The sequence below is a fragment of the Leptodactylus fuscus genome, chromosome 1 (genome assembly GCF_031893055.1).
Source record: "Leptodactylus fuscus isolate aLepFus1 chromosome 1, aLepFus1.hap2, whole genome shotgun sequence".
NCBI lineage: Eukaryota > Metazoa > Chordata > Amphibia > Anura > Leptodactylidae > Leptodactylus > Leptodactylus fuscus.
This window is the reverse complement of record NC_134265.1, coordinates 342,782,172-342,805,196: the sequence shown is the minus strand read 5'-3', so window position 1 is coordinate 342,805,196 and position 23,025 is coordinate 342,782,172. Positions and strand designations below refer to the sequence as shown.

At 43.9% G+C, this 23,025-nt stretch overlaps 1 protein-coding gene across 8 annotated transcripts in view; it reads left to right on the top strand.

Moving 5' to 3' along the window:
* The window catches only part of FRYL (FRY like transcription coactivator), a 268,920-nt gene that overhangs the window by 232,145 nt on the left and 13,750 nt on the right, over window positions 1–23,025 (top strand). For all 8 annotated transcript variants that reach the window (XM_075261448.1, XM_075261449.1, XM_075261444.1 and 5 more), the window contains 14 exons: window positions 1,616–1,803; window positions 3,493–3,587; window positions 3,690–4,297; window positions 6,582–6,679; window positions 7,253–7,423; window positions 8,859–8,999; window positions 10,817–11,011; window positions 11,315–11,476; window positions 12,806–12,880; window positions 13,048–13,224; window positions 15,281–15,481; window positions 17,209–17,379; window positions 19,581–19,834; window positions 22,455–22,662. In XM_075261448.1, the coding sequence (XP_075117549.1) occupies window positions 1,616–1,803; window positions 3,493–3,587; window positions 3,690–4,297; window positions 6,582–6,679; window positions 7,253–7,423; window positions 8,859–8,999; window positions 10,817–11,011; window positions 11,315–11,476; window positions 12,806–12,880; window positions 13,048–13,224; window positions 15,281–15,481; window positions 17,209–17,379; window positions 19,581–19,834; window positions 22,455–22,662 (2,744 nt within the window). The remainder of the gene's footprint in view (window positions 1–1,615; window positions 1,804–3,492; window positions 3,588–3,689; window positions 4,298–6,581; window positions 6,680–7,252; window positions 7,424–8,858; window positions 9,000–10,816; window positions 11,012–11,314; window positions 11,477–12,805; window positions 12,881–13,047; window positions 13,225–15,280; window positions 15,482–17,208; window positions 17,380–19,580; window positions 19,835–22,454; window positions 22,663–23,025) is intronic.

The following is a 23,025-nucleotide window of genomic DNA, read 5'->3' as shown; positions in this document are numbered from 1 at the left end:
CAGAAGACGGAAAGCACAGAACGGAAAGTAGAACGCAGGTGTGAACCGAGCGTCACAAATACCATTGTCATTACTGTTGTCATTCATAATGAGCTCAGACTGTTTCATTTCACTAGTTTTTAAAGTGTACCTGTTATTTTCAGAAACACATAGTAATATGTCAAAAGTATTGACTGGTGGGGATCCATGTGACGGAAACTCAACACAATCACTAAAACAAGGGACAGTATCCGTCTGCTAAGCACTGTTCCCCTCTCTTCCTGTGCTACTATCTTAAATACATAACAAAACTTGTAATAGAGCCACTTTCCCACTTTTTTTTTTTTAACTGTAATTTTTATTAAAGATTTTCATAAATTTTTAGAGCAGAAGGAAAAGTCAAACCGTAGTATCACAAGGAGGAGCAAAAAACAGACTATGATAAAACGTCCAATAGATACAACAATCCAGAATTAGTGGGGAAGGGGGGGGGGTGAAAGGAGGGGAGTGGGAGGAGTCACAAACCGTACAAAGCATAGTAGGCATCCCAGGACGACCATACGGCCTGGAAAGCATCGAAAGCGTTATTCAAGGAGGCAGTCAGGTGTTCTAAACTGCGTATGTCTTTCAGTCGGGCTATAAGATCAGGGCCTGTGGGGGGGGGGGGGGGGGGAGGAAGGAACGACTCCAATGGGGAGCTATAAATAAAGATCCCGATCTCTGATCAACACTACAAGATCCCAGGTAACTTCACCGCAGCACACCTAATGTGGTGTATTTGATATTGTGTACTAAGTGTCCTGGGGGCCTGTATGTAGGGGAGACAGGACAGTCACTTAGGATGAGGATGAACTCACACAGACATACTATTAAAGAACAGAGAATGGACCTCCCTGTGCCAAAACACTTCTGCAATGAAAATCATAATATCACCAATGATATGAAGATCCTGGTACTAAGAGGAAATTTCAAAAACAGAAAGGATCGCCGCATATGGGAGATTAAACTCATGATGACCTTCAACACTCTCCAAAGGGGGTTAAATCAGGCCCAGGGTTTTATGACGTTTTACAACAGCTAGACACCACGTCACTGATCAAAGAAGCCATAAACCCAGAGAACTTTCCTGTGAACTGATATGTTTTTTTAAACTGTTCATTTACATGTTCTGTTTTCCATCTATTTTGCATCTAACACTCCATTCCTGTATATATATGCCTACCTTCAGACATTGTGTTATACCATCCTGATGAAGGGACCTTTAGTAGTCCCGAAAGCTCGATATGTCATCAATATTTTTTTTAAGTTAGCCATTAAATAAGCTATCAACTACTGAGGACTTCTCTCAAAAAATGTTTTCATTTCATAGCCACTGGCTAACACGGTATAAAGATATATATTTTTTCTTATACATTGATTTACATAAACATAGAAAGCCCCTTTAACTTGATAGATATCTAATATCCTGTGCTGTTCTGTCCTTCCCACTCCGCTCATCCATGACTTTTACCATTGATGTCCACACAATACTGGGATATCCCGTAATCTTTCGGGGCCTATAAATCCTTTGTTTGATGTTCTCTATGGACTTATCATATGGCTGTGGTATAATACTACTTGTACTGTTTCCTTTCAGGGTACCAGCTGGAGCAGAATCTAAGTGAGGTCGCCCTGCAGACGGCGCTGTCTTGCTCATCTCGCCATTACGCTGGAAGGTCGTTCCAGATTTTCCGCGCCCTCAAGCAGCCTCTTTCTGCAAAAACGCTTTCTGACGTGCTTTCGAGATTAGTAGAAACTGTGGGGGATGCAGGGGAGGAGGCGCAGGTAAGATTTTTTTGTGCTCACGGTCACATACAGGGTTTTTCCTTGTTGGAAATGGGACAGTTCTTCATATTATATACCCCCACTGAAAGTAAGGCAGTTCCTATGGGGGGGGGGGTCTGATGCTCCCTTCCAGTGATTAGGCAGAAGGTCCTATCCCGTTCCATGTCATTAGAATGGAATGGAACCGTTCTTTGAAGTCAATGGAGATGGGATTGGGATGTCATCCACTGCATTCAGCTACCAAATCAGCCCCCCACCCCTCCCCTCGGTCATGTGCATGGTTATTTGTCCTCAGACCCCTGATAGGAATGGATCAACAAATATGAGGATTAGTAGCACATTTGGAAGAGTTTTATAAAACTCTCTCAAAGCAAATCCGTCTTTGTTGTCCATGCTCCTGGTTGTTTTCATGATTCTGTCCCATCTACAATGAAGATGCAAACACATTATAGACTTACTACTTATCGTGCCACCTCCTGACACCAATGTACAGTTTACATACAAACAAAGATCTTTATAAATTTGTAAACTTCTCTTATATCGATCCCAAGTTGCAAATCACCAGTAACACACTGAACAAGTAGGGGGCGTCTGTGCAGCCGTGGACTTTATAATACAGACTGTAAATAAGGACCATTACTACATATTGTACTTACCGTATTTTTCGGACTATAAGACGCACAAAATTTTAGGGGAAAAGAAGGGTGCGTCTTATAGTCTGAATGTGGCGCCCAGCATCCGTTGTAATAGAGAGGCGGAAGCCGGCAAGTGATAGACGCCATTACAGGTGCCGGGGCCTGCGACATCGCTGCGCTCCTCTGCCCTGCATGAAGCCAGCAGGGGCTCCTCCGTGCCCCCGCCGCTGGCTTCATGCAGGGCAGAGGATCGTAGCGATGTCTCAGGCCCCGGCGTCTATCCCTCCCTGGCATCCGCCTCTCTAGTACAGCGGATGCCGGGTCAGTATCCGCGGCCCCTTCTCCCCCGGGGCCGGTCCCCACCGGCCCCGTACCTGTAAAGTTGCAGGCCGGCTCCTGCGCGGCGATATCGCAGGAGCCGACCTGTTCGGGTGACAGCCGGGAGCCTAATGAGGCTCCCCGGCCTGTCACGGCTATATATTAGTATTGCGGCTGGGTCTATGACCAGCCGTAATACTAATAGACAGAATGTCCCATAGACGGCAATACAGTTGTATTGCCGTCTATGGGACTTGCGATCAAGTGACCGCAGGTTCAAGCCCCCGGGGGGGGGGGAATAAAATAGTAAAAAAAAAAAAAAAAAGCTTTAAAAATATGAAATAAATAAAAGTTCTAAATCACCTCCTGTTTTTTTTTTCAATACAAGGTGATCTAAGCAATAGATATTCCCCAAAATGGTATAACTAAAAAGTACAGCTGGCCCCGCAAAAAAAAAACGCTCTATACATCCCCGTACAGCTGCAGGGTCACCTGTCAATGTGGCCTTGCAGCTGTTGCAAAACTACAACTCCCATATATTAAATATTTTACCAGTTTTTGCTTCAAAATTTTTTTTCCCTATTTTCCTCCTCTAAAACCTTATAGTCCAGTGCGTCTTATAGTCCGAAAAATACGGTACGGTTATGTTTTTATGGTGGACAAACAATTAAAAATGAACTGTAGCAACTAAACCTATGGAGATCAGATTTAACCCATTGTTCTGTTTTTTTTCCAGGGCTTTGTCATTGAGCTTCTCCTAACACTGGAGTCGGCCATAGACACACTGTCAGAAACCATGAAGCATTATGACCTCCTGTCCGCCCTTGCTCAGTAAGTGATTTATTTTTTCCATTATATTTCAGTTTTAAGTGATATCGGTTTATAGTAAAGGTCATAATGATTTTTGCATATATCTCATTTATTCCTTTTTAGAACATCCGCCCATGAACCGATGATGGGCAATAAGAATGCTTTGAACCGGAAGAGCACCGGCCAGCTGAACCTAAGCACAAGTCCTTTGAGTAGCGGGAACTTTATGGGGTATTGCAACAATGCCAGAAGCAACTCTTTGCGGCTAAGCCTAATGGCTGACCGTAGAGGAGACAGGCGTCGGAGTAACACACTGGATATAATGGATGGCAGGATAAATCATGGGGGCAGCCTAGCAAGGACTAGAAGCCTTTCCTCTCTTAGAGAGGGAGGAGTGCATGATCTGCAGCCAACTACTGATCCAACCAATCTGATGGCCACCATTTTTTGGATAGCAGCGTCCTTGCTGGAATCGGACTATGAGTATGAGTACCTGCTTGCATTGAAGCTACTCAACAAGCTACTTACTCACATGCCTCTGGATAAATCGGAGAGTCGGGAGAAGATTGAGAAGGTGCAGGACAAGCTAAAGTGGAATAACTTTCCTGGTCTTCAGCAGCTCTTCTTGAAGGGTTTTACCTCGGTGTCCACCCAGGAAATGACTGTGCACCTTCTCAGCAAACTCATCACTGTCTCCAAGCATACATTGGTGGACCCTGCCCTACTAGCCGGTAAGGGAAGATCGGGTCTTGTCTGAAAACAATATCTTAGTAATAGCTACATATGGGTTAAAGAAAATATATACTGTAGGTTTACCCTGCTCTGTATTGACAGAATCCCTGGGGACATTTATCATTCCCCTTACGCCACTTTTATGGTGTATAAAATCTTCAGATTCAGGTTTGCAACGTTACCCGTGCCACTTCCACGTTCTGGAAAGGGGCTCCAACCCCATTGGATTTATTATCAATTACACCAGTTTACTGGTGGAAAATATGCCTGTTGTCTATGCCAGGTACAAGTTGGTGCAGCAACACAGACACATTGTGGCACAGAGATTATCGAGACCGGCATACTAAATGCCAAACTTGGTAAATCCACCCCACCCCTCCAGTCTTACTAGTTCTCTTGCAGCAGTTTTCATTTAATAGCTGCAGTCAAGTGTGACTTTATTGAGCATTGAGCTTCTGCTGCAAATTTACAACTTTTTCTTTGGCTGTGCATAGAGGGGAAAGCTCATATCAGTCGGTGGTAGATGGACAGGGCGACCCTGAATAGGGAAAGCTCAAAATGCATAAGGGGTTGGGCGGACACCAATGGGATTTTATGAAAATTTCAAGGCAACCAGAAAGGAACAGCAATGCGTGTTTCCTGCCAGTCAAGAATTCGCCAATATTAATGCAGGTTTCAGATATTGGCCAGTTATCCACTGTACCCGGATAGCACACTGTCGTGTGCAAGGGGCCTTAAAGGGGTATTCAGGGGCTATGATACTGATCATCTGTCCTTAGTGGGGTTGAGCCGATCTTGAAATTTCAGGATCGTTTTTAAAATCCGATTTCCGATCATTTTCCATTCGAACCCGATCCCAATTCCGATCCCAATGCAAGTCAATGGGATTTTTTAAATAATCGGAGATCGGATTTAAAAAACGATCCTATTCACTACACAGCATGTAGTCCAAAAATTGATAAAATTTTTGGACCCCACGCTGTGTAGTGATTAACACCCCCCCCCCCCCCCTTCCCGGTGTTCGCTTACCTGCAGCTCACAGTTCTTCTTCGTCCAGTCCGGTCCTCTCTCCTTCACGTCTTCAGAGCGCCCCCGCCTCCCTAGACTAGTATTGTGGAGATGCAGGGAGTAGGCGGGGCTTGGTGTGGCTGGGGAGTGTGCATTACTCACGTCTCCCCTCCCAGTACCTGCCCACACTCTCCTAAGCCCCGCCTTCTCTATAATACTAGTCTAGGGAGGCGGGGGCAGAGTGCTCTGAAGCCACATGAAGGACAGAGGACCGGACCAGCAGAGGGCAGCGGCAGCACTTCTGTGCAGGTAAGTTGAGCGATGTTCATGAGTAGATAGATATTACTGTACATTGACTTGTCTAGTAGATAGACAAGTCAATGTACAGTAGTATCTATCTACTCGTGAATTTGCCTCCTCGTCCTCACAGCAGCGCAGCACACAGTGACTTACCGCAGCCTGCCACTCTAATGCTTCGTTCCTGTTTTACCGTATATTCAGCTGAGTGGCAGGCTGCGGTAAATCCATAGGAATGAATGGACGCAGCCGGCACGCAGGGGGTTAAGCGGCCGGCCGCTTCCATTCATTCCTATGGGTGCTAAACTTTTCCCACAATGCTTGGCCAGTAGCCAAGCATTGTTGGAAATAAGCCCCGATCTTGATCCTACCCAAAAAGATCGGGATCGGAATTCCGATCGCAATCGTGAAATTTTCTCGATCGCCAATCGGAATCCGATTGTTTCCGATCCTGATCGCTCAACCCTAGTCCTTAGGATCATTAGTATTAGTATCAGATCCCTGTGGGGCTGAACATCTAAAGGTACCTGGGACTTTGGACAAGTGCTCCTGTGTTCTTTACTGTATGTTGTATATTAGCCATGTGACTGATACATATGATGTCTCCAGGCTGAGGTGGCCAAGTGGATTTCACCCAAGCACCGTAGTTCTTCAGATAGCCCATTGGCGTAGGTCCCGGTTTTCTACTTTACCAGCCTAATATTGATGGTCGGTTCTAAGGATAAGGTGATCAATATCCTAGTCCTGGAAACCCTCAGTATATTTATATGTGATGCTGCGGACAAGTATAGTCCCATAGGCCCTATAACAATCCACCACTAAAGGTGTCAATGGGCAAAGGCTTTATAGGATATTAATAGGCTTCGGGTTTCTATAACTACTTGTGGGATTTTGATTTATTTTCGCGCAGACAAATGGTCTATCTGTAGAGTTGTAAATCAATGAATGTCCATCTTACTGTTCTTGTTTTACTTCCAGGGTTTCCTCTCAATATCTTGTGCTTATTGCCGCACCTAATTCAACACTTTGACAACCCCACAACGTTCTGTAAAGAAACGGCGGACAGAATAGCCAAGGTTAGTGTTCATTCGAAACGAGCATGGGCAATAAACGTGTTAGTCATTGCTTAGCCACCCCTTGATGAACAGAATGGAGAAACGATCGGGAGCGCCATTTAAGGCTAGGGCAACAAGGTAACATTTCTATTTGGGAAAAAGGTGACGTGACTTACGATGAATCAAATAGTTCATGTAATGTCAAAAAAAAAAAAAAAAGTGCATCCTTGAATTACATCTTGGCACTGTTAGGGTAACATTGAAGTTGCATGATTGTTAACTTTGGATTCTACTATGTCCATCATGTGACCGTCAGCATCTGGACGTATCCCAAGTCAGATGCTATGAAGTCCAAGAGGACAAACTCCATAATCCCAGCCATGATGGCGTGCTGCCGGCTTCAGCATTATATTCTCACTGGCCTCCAGATCCTATAGGTGGCGTCCCTTCTGTGTGGGTATTGTGTCACTTCCTTAGGATTGGGGCTACCATTTCTACTCGAATGGCTTATTAATGGAAAGCCACTGTATGTATATGGTATGTGTTTCTTTATTGTCTAATACAGTGGCTTAATGCATCGTTGTTGTGTCTTAGGTTTGTGCAGAGGAGAAGACTGCCACGCTGACTAACCTGGCCCATATGATGAGTCTGTACAGCACACACAGCTACTCCAGAGACTGCTCCAATTGGATCAATGTTGTCTGCCGCTACTTACACGACTCCTTTTCAGATATCACCTTCAGTCTGGTCACCTATCTTGCTGAGGTGAGTGAGACCCGAATATTACGACCGAGTGCGGCACACATTAAAGGGGTGATCAAAGACTACATTACCTATCCTTAGAATAAGTCATTCATTTATGAAGGTGGGGGTCTGGCATCTGACCCCCGCACCAGTCTACTTACCTCTACCTAGTGTATAGGGAGCATTCATCTAGTGGTTACTGTCAAGGCATCTTAAAGGGATTCTACCATTAAAACCTCTTTTTTGTGGATAAGACGTCGGAGTAGCCTTTAGAAATGCTATTCGTCTCTTACCTTTAGATGTGATCTCCGCCGCGCCGTTCCTTAGAAATACGGGTTTTTACCGGTATGCAAATTAGTTCTTTCACAGCGATGGGGGCGGGCCCCAGTGCTGAAAATGCGATGAGGGCGTCCCCACTGCAGCTCGAGAACAAGATCCTTCGACGCCTCTATCTTTTGCTGGATCCTCCCCTTCTCTGTCGTCTTCCTCCTGCGTCACCTCCGACGCCTGCGCAGTTGGCTCTGCCAGTGAGACACCAGCAGAGCCGAGTGCGAATGCCGGCCGGCGGCCATTTTTGGGAGGCCGCTTCTGCATTGAACTACAAGAGCAAGAGCGGCCTCCCAAAAATAGCTCCCGGCCGGCATGGGCAGTTAGCTCTGCTGGTGCCTCACTGGCAGAGCCAACTGCGCAGGCGTCGGAGGTGACGCAGGAGGAAGATGACAGAGAAGGGGAGGATCCAGCAGAAGATTGAGGCGTCGCAGGATCGTGTTCTCGAGCTGCAGTATGGACGCTCCCATCGCATTTCCAGCGCTGGGGCCCGCCCCTATCGCTGCCAGAGAAGTAATTTACATACGGGTAAAAACTGGTATTTCTAAGGAACGGCGCGGCGGAGATCACATCTAAAGGTAAGAGACGAATAGCCTTACTGAAGGCTACTCCGACGTCTTATCCACAAAAAAAGAGGTTTTAATGGTAGAATCCCTTTAAAGGAAATGAGAGAAGAAGCACTATGTTCATGGCCAAGATAGTAACGCCCCTTTAACTGAAACCTTTCTTCCCTGTCAGACAGCCATTCTGATTTTTTTTATTATAAAAATTCACAGAGATGACCGCATGTATAATATCAGCCAGGCTGCAGAGACTGATAGATCTGACGTCCCTACGCTGCTGGGGCCAACAATGGGCCATTAGTACCAACTTGTAGACTTTGGCACCTATGGGCTCATTCACATACATCAGTCCACAGTGCTGAAATCTTTTACTTTGAGCCATCACCTCAGCCTGGTTGGTGTACATGTATATCTGTATGTGCCCTTCTGGTAGTGTGACACCATGCAGACATGTAATATAGTAGTAGTTTGTGCTTATTAAAGTCAGTTTGACAGGGTTCTCTTTCTATCTAAGATAATGAGTTATTAATTTGCAGGATATTCTAACATTGTCTGTATTGTTGCAGCTCCTGGAGAAAGGCCTGTCCAGCATGCAGCAGTCATTGCTACAGATTATCTACAGCCTGCTCAGCCATATTGACCTCACCACCGCGCCAGTCAAGCAGTTTAACCTTGAAATCATAAAAATCATAGGGAAATACGTGCAGGTGAGAACAGTGTCCGTATAATCCTTATATCCCTCCATTGCAGGTGTTGTGACTGCAGTTCGAGTCGTCTTCTCGGCCTCTTTTTTCCTATCTTTCCCAGGCGCAGTATACGCCCGTGGCGCTCCCTTGCCGTTTTTATCATTCCCCGCACAGTAGCTGATGCATTTTCAGCTTCCTCCGCTGTATGATTCTGAACAATTGCTTATTGTAATCCGTGCTCGGCCCCTGAGCAAGGATCTGGCTATTTCAGTTTGCAATGTCATTTATTTAATGTACCCAACGTGCCGACTTTTCACTTTACCACTTCATCCATAAAGCCAGATGTTTTGTGACTTATTTCTAATTTCCGGCTTTAACAGAAACATTCTTTCTTGGCTCATAAAAAAAAAACACAAGCCGTGGTTGTATAGAGCTGCAGCCTTTATGGGAATGGCCTGCAGCATGTAGTCGGCTTGTCTTTGTGCTTGGCTAGGAGTATTGAATGGAAAAACAGGTCAGCACAGCAATGTCAGCTATTCTGTATTCAGCTCTCTGCAACTTACTGCTGTTTCATGGTTTGTTGTAGGTGGCAAAAATGCTGCTAAGGCAGGGTTCACACATAGGGGGTATTTCTAGGTCCAGCTATTGATGTTTATCATTTGATCATTATCGAAACACATAAAGACATTGCATCTTACTGACAAAGCCATTGCTGTTATTGAACATGCTTCAGATGATATCCATAGAAGATCAGATAGAGATGTTTGTGCTTCTGCTGGATTTGCTAAGAATTTTCATGAAGTGGAGAACGCCTTAATCCTTAGAGTACATGGGGTTAAAGGGGTTCTCCAGAAAATAATAAATTGATGACCTATAGAGATGAGCGAACACTCCCATGCACGCTCCCATAGAAATGAATGGAAGCGGCCATCACGCACACTTTGCCGGCGGCAGGTCGCTTAACCCCCCGCGTCCCAGCTACGTCCATTCATTTCTATGGGAGCGTGCTATTCGGAACGGCTGTTCCGAATAGTGTTCGCTCATCTCTAATGACCTATCCTTAGGATCAGTTATCAATTGAAGATCAGCCGCAGCCAGCCCGTTTCAATGCATTGGGGGCCCTGTGCAAACTTTTTGAAAGTGGGCCCCCCCCAATAGCCCCCATAATTTTACTTTCCCTGCCTCCGTCAACCTCCAATGTCGCATTTAAAAAAAATAAAACACCAAACCACGTTCCTGTGGAACAGCAGGCTGCGATTGTAATGGCTGCGGCTCAGCGCTCTTTCCACTTCCCTGCCGCAGACATCGCTCCGTCCTCCACTATTGTATTTACCTCTATCTGTATCCTAAACACACAGATACATTTGATATTGTTGCCTGCCACCTACAACAGCAGGGGGCAGCACCTGAATTGTGGGACTGTCCTTCTCAATCCGGAGCAGCTGAGGGGGCCCCTGTAATCATAGGGCCCGGTGCAATTGCACCTATGGTGAAAGTGGTCCTGAGCGGCGGTCTTAGTTGTCAGTCACATGGGCTGTGATGCCGTACCAAGCAAAGCCACTATACTGTATCCAGTAAAAAAATAACCTCGGAGCACTTGTCCAAAAGCCGCTCACAAAAAACAACCAAATCCTGCTCTTGTTTGCAATGGAAATTTTGCTACAAATGCATAGGTAAAATAACTAGTCTCTCCTTCTGGTGCAGTTCCTCCATTACCCAGACCTCAGTCTTCCACATGTCTATTTGCCCAAAGGGCACTGGCAATTGGAGAAACCGCACCAAAAATGTCCCCGTGTATAACGTTACTGTTCCCTGATGACTTTTCTTTCTCCCAACAGAGTGCATATTGGAGAGAAGCCCTGAATATCCTAAAACTGGTGGTGTCCCGCTCTGCCAGTCTGGTGGTGCCAAATGATGCCCCAAAGTCCTATGGAGATTTAGGCTCACCTGAAATATCGTTTGCAAAAATATTTAACTGCGCCTCAAAGGAGCTTCCGGGAAAAACACTAGATTTTCATTTTGACATATCGGAGGTAAGAGAACACCTGGTTATTTTATATAGAGTTACATTAGTCCTGAACTAAAACTTCCGTAGTGATCCTTACAGTAATACCACTGTGTGCACGCCAAGCCTTGTTGTTGGTCAATAATAATCTTTTATACAGTCATTAAGATTCTGATTTTATTAGATTGCATTGATTCTCCGCTCTTCTACTTCTTTTTACCCAGTTCCTATCAGTCACCAGCTGTCAATATATAATAGGGGTTGTCTTTGTAAGATAACATCTGTATATTGTACTTCTATTGTACTCATACGGGCCTGTTTTTTGACATAGACACCCATAATAGGGCAGAAGTATGGGGACCAACACAGCGCGGCTGGAAGAAATGGAAAGCCAAAAGTCATTGCAGTGACTCGGAGCACGTCATCTACTTCTTCTGGATCCAACTCTAATGCTCTTGTCCCTGTCAGCTGGAAGAGGCCGCAGCTTTCTCAGGTACAGAACAAATGAACATACAATTGCATTGTAATCCCCAGCCCTTTTCTGGAAGTCAGATCCTACTTAATATCTATCAGTTTTACACGATGAACTGGGGATTCTGCTTGATTTTCGGCAATCTTTTGTGGCAATTTTCCAGTTTGGTTTTGATTTTTGAGCCCACACTTCATTCTTCAACAGGGCATGAACAATAGACAGATACAAGCATCGTACAAGGTCCTGCTAGTAATACGTTCACAATTTGCCAGGCTATAGAGTTGTTCTCTGCTGGTTCACTTTCTGCACAGAGCTTAGCCTGGTGATATACCGTATACTCGAGTATAAGCCGAATTTTTAAACACAGTTTTTGTGCTGAAAAATCCCCCCTCGGCTTATACTCGAGTACATATATATATATATATATATATATATATATATATATATATATATATATATATATATATATATGTATGTGTATATATATATATATATATATATATGTATGTATATATATATATATGTATGTATATATATATATATGTATATATATATATATATGTATGTATATATATATATATATGTATGTATATATATATATATATATATATATATATATATATCAATGTATAGAATCTCCCATAAAATAGTGGGGAAAAAAAGAAGCTTTAAGAAAAATTAAAAATAAAAGTTGTAAATCCCTCCTTTCCCTGGAATACATACAAAAGTAGAAAATTACTGTGACACACAAACACATTAGGTATCCCTGTGTCTACTGAATATAGGGGATCTGCAGTGCTCCTGTTCCGTCAGGAAGGGGTTAATAGGAGCACTGCAGATTCCCTATAGTCAGCAAGGCTGAATTCCATGTGGGGGGAGAAAAACCCAGTCCTCAAGCTCAGGGAAGGGGCAGACAGACAACCAAAACACCCCCTCCCCTTCCCCAGCAACTACTGCACCCAAAAACCATTTTAGTTTTTGAAATTTTCCAGTAGCTGCTGCATTTCTCCTGTGCTGCTTAATCCGGTGTACGCAGGTCACTCGCCCCACATTTCGGGGCTGGCGTGGAGTGTGGGATGTCACCAGTCTCACCCTGTAACCTACCACACATACGTGACATCACACTATAGGTTGTAGCTGACAACATTCATGCGTCCGGGCTGCAATGGGTTTTTTCATTGCGCTGATGCACAGGATTAAACTATTAAGAGCATCTGGTGTATATTTTTAGAATTGACCGACCTGATCCTGTATCCATGTTTTGTCTCCTCGCTTCTCATTAAACCAAGATGGCTTATTAATAAGCAGACATTTTCCATTTCCACAAATTTGTGACCTTTTCCATTTCAGCGGAGAACCCGGGAGAAGCTGATGAATGTCCTGTCCCTGTGCGGCCCTGACTCCGGTCTCCCCAAAAATCCATCCGTAAGTTCGCCTTGTTTACTGCCTTCTCATTAATGAAACTTTCCTCGCGCTCCTTCCGCCTCCCATGGCTTGCGGCTTATTACGCACCTGTTAATTGCTCCAGGCTGACCCCACACAGAGAACGTGAGTGTTTAGAAGGTTTCTCTTCCAATTTCTCCCCACAACAGGTGGTCTTCTCATCAAATGAAGATCTAGAAGTTGGAGATCAGCAAACCAGCCTTATTTCGAGCACAGAGGAGGCAATTCAAGAGGAGGAAGTGGCTGTGGAGGACACTGGCAGCGAACAGCAGTTTGGTGTCTTCAAGGACTTTGACTTTTTGGATGTTGAGCTGGAAGATGCTGAGGTGAGACCCCGGGGTCTAGTTCTTAACGTCAGCCAATCATCTCTCAGGGTATCATCGTTTGTAAACACTAGAACAGGTTTAGAAATGACTTGTTAATGACTATTGAAAAAATATTGAGCAATATGTTATGCAATTCTGGACAGTGTAGCTTAAACATATTCTGTTTGTCCAAAAAAGAAAGGTAAATGTCCCTGAACGTATGACCCAGCATGTAGCACATGTAGGACCTCTGCTAAGAATCTGTATTCCTAGTGAGAGCCAATAGATTTCAGAAATAATTTAGTTTCCTCCTATAAATGTATTTTAGGATTGCAGCTAAAAGTTAAAAAGGACTTTTCCACCACCTCGACCAATACAAGTTCTTAGCATTTTAATAGACCCTGCTCCACTGATTCCAGTACAGTGTGCTCTCTAGCCCCCTCCGTTCCTGAGCAACAAACGCCGGGTAGTTTTGGTACCCGATGTGCTATGTAAGCTCTGTAATGTCAGTGGGCGGTGTCAGGCAGGGGGTGTGATTCAGAGCTCCAATCGGAGGCAGCCGGTGTCAAGAGCTTAGAATTACACCCCTTGCCTGACAGAGCCTATATAGAATATCTGGCATCAAAACTAACAGTATTGATTGCTCAGAAACAGTGGGGGCTAGAGAAAAATGAATTGATGTAAAGAGGTGGGGAAAGGTCGTCGCCGTCTGTATACACAGACAATATGTATTCATAATCCAGTTTATTTCAACTAAGACTCTATTCGTACACGTTTTATGGCTTCTGGGACACATATATGTTAAATGGATGTCTTGGACTGACACTATACCATAGTAAACAATAAGGAAGGGGTAATTTCAACAGCTTAGCATTTCTGAACCAATTCACCTACACCAGACCTCATTACAGCAGGAATCGCATTAGGGCTTCCTCAAGAACGAACAGATTTGTCCATGTTGTCCCTGTGTGTAATAAGATTAGGATACACTGCTATAGTGTGAAAAAGAGCCAACTCAAAACCTCAACTTTTTACACGTTTTTTGTTTTAAAAATATATGTGCAAGTATGTATTTTACCTTAGATCAGTCATTGGCAGTCATTGATTTTCCTCTTTCTTTAGTCCCGATTTTCTTCTTGACTTGCCAGATCTTAAACCTTGTCTCTTTTTTTTTTTAACCCCTACTTGTCCATAAGCTATAATGTCTCTGCTCCGACCACTTCAGAAATGAAAGGACTATGTCCCGATATTATATTTGCCCAGGTTAGCAGGAACCTGTTATGTGTATCCATACTCATATAGTCTATTAAAGCTGTATTGCCATCTTGGCTGAGATGAGAATGTATGGCTTCTTCTCTGGTTGGGACTTATGGCAATACCATGTTCTGTGCCATTTCTGGGAACCTCCAGAGCAAGAAATATGAATAAATTCATAACTTTATAGAAATCCTATAGCTCGCTCTGCTACGCCATTTCTTTAAATTCTGTTTACCTCTATGGAAGTTGCAGAAATAACTTAGATTTTTCCTTATGGCTTTGGTATAGAGTATTTCGACCACCGGCCCATATGGTGTAGAGTATTTCGACCACCGGCCCATAGGCTCTCCTATATACACTACGTATTTTGTTAATGTAAGGCTGCGTTGTAGACTGTTGCAGCATCCGCCTGAAGATCGGTGGAAGAGAAGGTCCTGCATGAAGGACCTCTTCCTCTGCTGGTTTCTGTTATAAAAGGAAGGACGCCATTGTGACCCTAGCCTAAATGCGGCCTAATTGTATGTTTTCTCCTGTTTCTATGTTTGTCCTTGTTACTTATGATTATTTGTGTTTTCCTTCTTGCTAACCAGGAGCTGCAGGTAAGTTGCAGCCTGGTGGAGTGGCTTGTTTCACCTCTGATCCCATGTATTGTGTGTAGTCCCTAAACCGTGTAAGGCTTGATGTTTGATTCGGTGTCCGTGTATAGTGGCTGCGTTATTTGTTCCATGTTTCTGGTGACACGTGCCCGTCCCTCTAAGCGTGGGTGACTTTTGGCCTCCAGAGACGAGTCTTACATTCTACGTTCTTTCTCCTTTCTTAGGGTGAGAGCGTTGACAACTTTAACTGGGGAGTCCGCAGACGTTCCTTGGACAGCATTGACAAAGGAGACACCCCGTCTCTACAGGAATGTCAGTACTCTGGGAGCACCCCCAGTCTCAATCTAACCAACCAAGAAGACACCGACGAGTCTTCAGAGGAAGAAGCTCTGACTGTGAGTCAGATCTTGTCCCATTCAAATATGGTATGTATATTGAGTTTTATGTCTTGCTAGCAAACAATAATCTGATATTCCGGTTCCAGATACTCCGATTCTTATAAGTAATCTTTTGCTTATTGATTTATTATTTTGGTTACTGTTGCCCAATTATTTGTTACTTTATAGGAATGTATAATGTTTAGTCAAGGGGTGTTTAGTTTTAATAATATTGATGGCCTCATCTTGGAATAGCCCATTAAAATCCTATCAGTGGCGGGTTGCAGTCTCTGCACAAACTACAGATAGCTGTTTGAAGGGACCGCCACACTATATTGTAATACCTTGTACAACCACTAGTATGTAGCACTCATATGATATACTTAGCAGGCTAGCGGCCTCAGTCTCTGAAGACTGGTAGTCATCTTCAAAGTCATCTGAGACTTTGGCCTTATCACTTGCTGGTAGGTGACCTGTCAGAAATGGCATGTGCAAAATTTTTAATTTGGTAGTCTGAAAACACAATTCATGATTAAAATGGAAAGGTTATGTTTTTTGGTTTTTTTTACACTGGATCTGTGCTAAGTGGGACACTCCAGTGTTTTTCTTATTGACTCATCGTAACATCTGAAAGACCATCCCCTTGTAGTAAAGGTTGTCCGCTCACAGTGTCTTGCTTTTTACCTTCTTCAATAAGTCACATGATCACAGTGTGACCCGTTTTTTCTAGCATGGATTGCTGTACAAGCAGGAGGTCTCACTCTGCTGTCTACAGATACTGTTGAGAACTACTATGTTAGGGCTAGTTCACACGGGGGTAGTTGGCAGCAGATTTTGACGCTGAATCCGCCTCAAAATCCACTGCCAAAAATGTCTCCCATCGTCTTCAATGGGAGCTCCTTGTTTCTTTTTTCCAATAGTTAGTAGCGGTAAAAAGAAGCAAGCTTCCCTATCTTGCCGCGGATTCCGCTGCTGAATCAGTCATAGTGTGAGGCACCGGCCCATTCATTTGGGCCTAATTTTTTTAATTAGGGGGGGTGTCTATGACCCGCCGCAATAGTAATGTATAGAATCTCCCATAAAATAGTGAAAAAAAAAAGCTTTAAAAAATATAATAAAAAAAAATAGAATAAATAAAAGTTGTAAATCCCTCCTTTCCCTAGAATACAAATAAAAGTAGGAAATTACTGTGAAACACAAACACATTAGGTATCCCTGTGTCTACTGAATATAGGGGATCTGCAGTGCTCCTGTTCAGTTGGGAAGGGGTTAATAGGAGCACTGCAGATCCCCTATAGTCAGCCAGGCTGAATTCCAAGTGGGGGGAAAAAAAACCCAGTCCTCAAGCTCAGGGAAAGGGCAGACAGACAACCAAAACACCCCCTCCCCTTCCCCAGCACCTACTGCACCCAAAAAACCATTTTAATTTTTGAAATTTTCCAGTAGCTGCTGCATTTCCCCCCCCTCGGCTTATACTCGAGTCAATAAGTTTTCCCAGTTTTTTGTGGTAAAATTAGGGGCCTCGGCTTATATTCGGGTCGGCTTATACTCGAGTATATACGGTATTTATATCTTATAAAGTGATGGTATTGCTAGAATATTCCTTTACTCTCATTGCTGTAAGTCTGTCACTACTCCCAATCCTGAAAATGACAGGGGCTACCTAAGCAGCAGGTTGGGCATAGACCTTCCTAGACTATAATGGTGTGTGTGATATGCGCAGTGATAGATATGGAGCGTTAAATATTAATCATACGATTTTATTTCTTTTATAGCTTCAGAATGACTGCACAGTGGAAGACAATATGGCGGAGCATGTGGACCACTTCCTCCAATCTCAAGACTCAGTTAGTAGTGCTCTGACAGAGGAAGTGTTACAAACCAGATCTGAGACCCCAAGTGTGGAGGTGACCCCTCCAGATAGCGCTAACAGTCAGCTGCCTGAGGTGGGGAGAAATCTGGGCTGGTGCATGGCTGATTTGGGATCTTTTTAATCTCGTCTTATAAATTTTACGTTTTGATTTCCAGTCTCCATGTGCTATACATCAGATTGTGATTTTTGTTTCTGTTTACCTTCTTGCTATTTCTAACCTTTTCGGGGCCCTTCTCGGCAGTATTATTTGTACAGTAGCATCCGCCCCAAAGGTTACAAATAGTCATTACATTCTGTTACCATTTTGGGTGAATGGGGTCATTTATTGTACAATTGTGGGCATGGTTCCTTTGATTCTAGAACAATATGTTTTCCTTTTTGGTGATGCTTTGTAGTTGGTTGGCTTTCAGTCTGTGTGATTGGGCTGTAATTGGGGTTAGGACCTCAGGCCAGCTCTGTTAGGGATGGGTGGCACGTATCCACGGTGAGCACTCCGAATCCAAAATCACAGCCTCAGTGTAAAATGGCCTGTATGGAAGAAGGCAGCTAATGGGCGACCGACTATTTGTAAGTACTACTTTTCATTTAGGGGGGTTTTTTTAGTCTACGAAGAAGTTAGAAAACGAAATTGTAGAGCAAACTTACGGCAGTCTATAAACTCCAGAGGTCAATGCGTAGCCGTATAAGGCTCGGTTGACGTTGCAACCTCTCGGAGCTAGAGGATGGGCAGCAGAGGCAATGGGATCCCATTAGTAATAGGAGCGGAGCTGCAGCGCCACCTACTCTGTAGTGGTGGCTTCAGGGTACTGCAGCTCTTTTCCTATAAGAGTAAAATGCTTCTGCTTTCAGCACCCGAATTAACTGGGTGTCTGAACCCCACAGATTTGGCACTGATGACCTATCCTTATTGTGATGAGCCATGAATACAATTCCTTCACATTCTTTGTACACCTTTTGTGTGGTCTTATGCGACTGCCTTGATCAGTGCGGTATTTAGTAGGAATACAAGGGAGCCTTGTTCTTCGATTGCTAGTCGGGTCTCCAACCATTTATGGCGTGTTGAGCTACGCACCTAGTCTGGTCATATATGTGAGCCGACTCTATTACTGCAGCTGTAAACCCCTGGAACGTGCGCAGTGTAGCTCAGCCCATCCTCAGAATGGAGTCTAAGTAGACGTAGGTAACCCCTGTGACAGGGATCATCTCCTGTTCGGAGGACCTGTCACCTATGACTCTTTTGGGTAGGGCAATCCAATCTCTCCAGACGTCACAAAGCAATGTGCGAGGTAGTGGGCGTACAGGTAAGTGATATTTTTCTTTGGGTTTAGGTTTTATTCCGCATCAATGCTTTGCACGCAGTTTTAAGCACTTACTCGAGCGGGTTTTTTTTAATATTTGGTGTCACTAGACTGCATAGCCTTGTTCCTAAGACTAGGTTCATATCTGCATTGTAGTCTCCATTGCCTGTTAAATCCGCCACTGCTCCCGCACCAATGCTCTAGTTGTCCTTACTGGTCTGTATTTTCCTGCGACAATGACGTGCCATGTGACTGCTGTAGCCAATCACTGCTCTACATATTGACATGCTGCACATGATGACCGGGAAGACCAGGGATTGACTTCAGCGGTCCCGTGGATATGAAACGCAAGGGCATTCACAGTCCTGGTCGCTCATGGATTTCATGGATTGGTCAGGTTTACTAACTTTTCTCCCCCCTTTATAACATCCTAAAGGGCTCCAATGCAAAGGTAAACTCGTTACTACTCAATCAAGCTAGATCTAGAGGCATGTGCAAAAGTTATAGGCAGGCTTGGAACAGAATGTAGCAAGCTAAGAATGCATTCAAATATAAAAATGTTAATAATTCATTTTTATCAATAATCAGAATGAAGCGAATGAACAAAAGATATTTCTAAACCCCATTAATATTCTATGTGACCCCTCCTTTGCCTTCCATCAGTTCTTCTAGATACACTTGCAGACAGTTTTTGCTGGAACTTTATTTTAATAAGTCAATTTTCTGTGAATTATAGAAGAATGAAGCTAAGTATCTCTAGGTGTATGTATACATGTCAGACGTGAATAGTTCCTTCCGCATTCTCCTGTGCTGGATACATGGCAGCCCCTCTCTGAAGTATTAAGTTGTCTTGACATTTCGGACAGCCGGCACGCCTCCCAGCAGCTCAGCACATTGCCGTCATTTACAGTAATTGAATTCTCCATTATTCGTCGTGTCTGTGTATATGGGGCTGACTGAGCCTGTTTGCTTGCAGGAGGGCACGTTAGCTGTAAAAGATGAACAGTTGAGCACCGCTAGTGAAGACACCGGCTCCTATGTAACCCAGGACCAGCATGAAGTGCTAATATGTCAGGAGCCCCTAGAAGTGGAAGAAGCATTTGATGTACAGGAGCCCCCCGCCCCTGACAGCCCCCCGGATTCTGTCTGTGAAGATGATGTCACCCTGGCTTTAAAGGAGCTAGACGAGCGATGTGAAGAAGAAGAAGCTGATTTTTCTTATTTATCAAGGTTAGCGTAATGTTTTGTGAATTCTTTAATAAGCCTATAAAGACGGTTGTACTAATAAAGCCAGACAGCGGGGCAATGTCTGGTCATTTTGTGAAGATCCGGTTCACGATCTTGGTTGAGAATAGCGTTAACATGCAGAGACGTATCGATAGGGTGTCCGCATTGCTTTTTGTGACATGAGAAGTACTGACATGGAACGCAGTGACGTCTGTATCAATTAAAGTGATCACTACAGATAGAACACCTGTCACTGGGTACAGTTAATAGGATTGCACATTTTTTGGGTACAAACCTACCCTCCCAATACTCTTTGTACAGGGGTCATTGTTTAGTCACATGACTGTACACGAGAAGCATGCTATATGAATAGAGAGCTTTGGCTCCCCCAGCAACCTTCACACTTTGAACCCGCACACAACCTGAGTAATAGAATTGATTTAGTCATTTCATACCCCCAGTAGTCACCTAGCACATCATGGAAATGCAACCCAACACTATACCATCATGGGCGCTTCCATGTATATTAAAAGAATCTATTTGACATTACAATGTAACAAAAAATGATTTATCGCACAATAGGAGTTAGGGCCCTGCCCACATGAGCTCACAATCTATAAAACCAATACCTTTATTCCAGTGCCTCTAACTGGTAGGAGGAGTGATAACATGGACAAAAATTTCTATACGCCAGTTTCCGCCAGGGTCACTGGGGGAAGAGATGACAGTGACAGGCCATGACCGATCTTCTTAATGTCATTGGTAGCTTTCATTTACAGCATAACTAAACTTTCGGACAACTTTTGATTTTCTGGCAGTATTTGCGTCCTTAATAAATTTTGTGATATACTTTGACAAACTTTGGCCTCTTTCTGTGAAATCCTCCATTTTTTTCATTCTTCCCCTTGCTTCTCTCTTATCATTGCATCTACTGCACCCAAAAACTCCAACCATTTTAATTTTTGAAATTTTCCAGTAGCTGCTGCATTCCCCCCCTCGGCTTATACTCGAGTCAATAAGTTTTCCCAGTTTTTTGTGGTCAAGTTAAGGGCCTCGGCTTATATTCAGGTCGGCTTATACTCGAGTATATATGGTAACTCATATTCTCTTCACTTCACACAGCCCCCTACTCTGTACACAATGACAAATTGGGACATCTCTCAATAGAGAATCAAGGGAAAAAAATGAGGATTTCACTGAAAGGAGCCAACATTTGTTAATAAAGTATATTACAAAAGGTATTCATGACACAAATACAGCCAGAAAATCAAAAGTTGTCCAAAAGTTTTGAGTCTTTACTAAAACAGACAATTTAGGATACAGATGCCATCCACGTTGTGATACCTCTCATGGCTTATCTTTTTTCTATGTTGTGGTGTTCCTAGAAAGTTTGAATAACTAGACAACTGGGTGTGGCCTCTTGGGGGCGTGTCCTTACACGCTCTGACATTGTTCAGTCACTGTAGGGACACGCCCCTTTGACAAGATTATTGGTAACACCCATTTTCCAGTTTATGGTTACATTTCTAAGGGTCCATTCACACGGAGGAAAATGGCGCCGATTCTGCTACGATAACTCACGGAAGACGGAACCCATTGAACTCAATGGGAGTCTTCTTTTTATCAGCGCTGATTCTGCCACGAGTTATCGTGCCAGAATCAGCGCCATTTTCCTCTGTGTGAATGGACCCTTAGAGGATTAACAGAGGAACCAGACAACAGAGAATTGTAAGAGCAGATAATCCAGAATTGTCATGTATTGACCAAATAGATATATCGGGAGGTGACCGGTCCTCTTATGTATTTGTCAGAGGGTCCTGGTGATTTCTATAGGATGCACTGACCGTATATTGTGCATGGGAACATCTTTACTGTCCTAAGGGTTAGTCCCTTTGTCTCCACAGAAGATCAATAATACAAGGCGCGTAGATCTTGCCAAGGCTTTATAACTAGAGGTTATACAGTCAAACCAGGGTTAAAATGCAGAGTTCAGTGAGGCGTGCGTTACAAAAGGCTACCGAAAAAAAGTAGTTTCCTTTGCGGCGGATCTCCATCCCCGCTCGGTCGCTGTCTGCTTTATATTAAACAGCTGCTGCCGGTAGCATGTTAAAGGATTCCTGCTGTAAATTGTGGAGGGCCTTGATTCATTTGTCTGCTGAGCAAGAGCATCACGTGTGCGGTCTTTTGGCAGAAAACGCACTGTACAGGATCATTAAATTGATCGCCCTAGAAATGAATGCTCTTTAGGCTCTTCCTTCCCCTGCCCTATACACAGATATTACTTTAGATAATTAAAAAAAAAGTGCGTCTGCAGCAAGCACCCTTGGCCGGTCTCCAGCAAGTCATTGTGTATTCTGCCTGCATGTCCACAAGATCAGCCTACCAACAAGATAGCATGTAGATGGCAGCTAGCAGTGAGATGTTTCACTTCCTCTATGGAGATGTCGTCTTCCTTTTTGATAAGCAAGAAGGCTATCGAATTTATCTACTCGGCCTGTGTTGTGAGGCTGTTTGGGGATCTGAGCCTGTAAGTAAGCGATGGAGACAGCCCTGGTCGCCTGTAGACGTTATTTCTGGGTGTAGTCAACCATGCTAATAATCACACTTTCTGCTTTATTTGTAGCCAAGATGATGGGGAACCGGATGGCTTTGCAGAAGTCCAGGCCTCTCCTCCACCTTCGCCTTTTCTCTCTGCTATACTAGCTGCTTTCCAGCCAGTGGCCTATGAGGATGAGGAAGAAGCCTGGCGCTGTCACGTCAATCAGATGTTGTCTGAGACAGATGGCTCCTGTGCTGTCTATACCTTTCATATCTTCTCCAGGCTTTTTCAGGTTAGTCCACCCTCCCTTTATTATACAGTAAGTGGATATCACCCTATAACCTATCACCAGGCAAGATGAGGGTCAAAGGATTCCAGTTCTGGAGATCAATGTAGTGTCTAGGATATATAATCCATATCCTAGACACTAATATTGATGACTAGAGATGAGCGAGTACTGTTCAGATCAGATGATCTGAACAGCACGCTCCATAGAAATGAATGGATGCACCTGGTACTTCCGCTTTGGCGTCGGCCGGCCACTTAACCCCCAGCGTGCCGGCTACGTCCATTCATTTCTATTCGAGCGTGCTGTTCGGATCGGCTGATCCGAACAGTACTCGCTCATCTCTATTGATAACCTGTCTTTATTAAT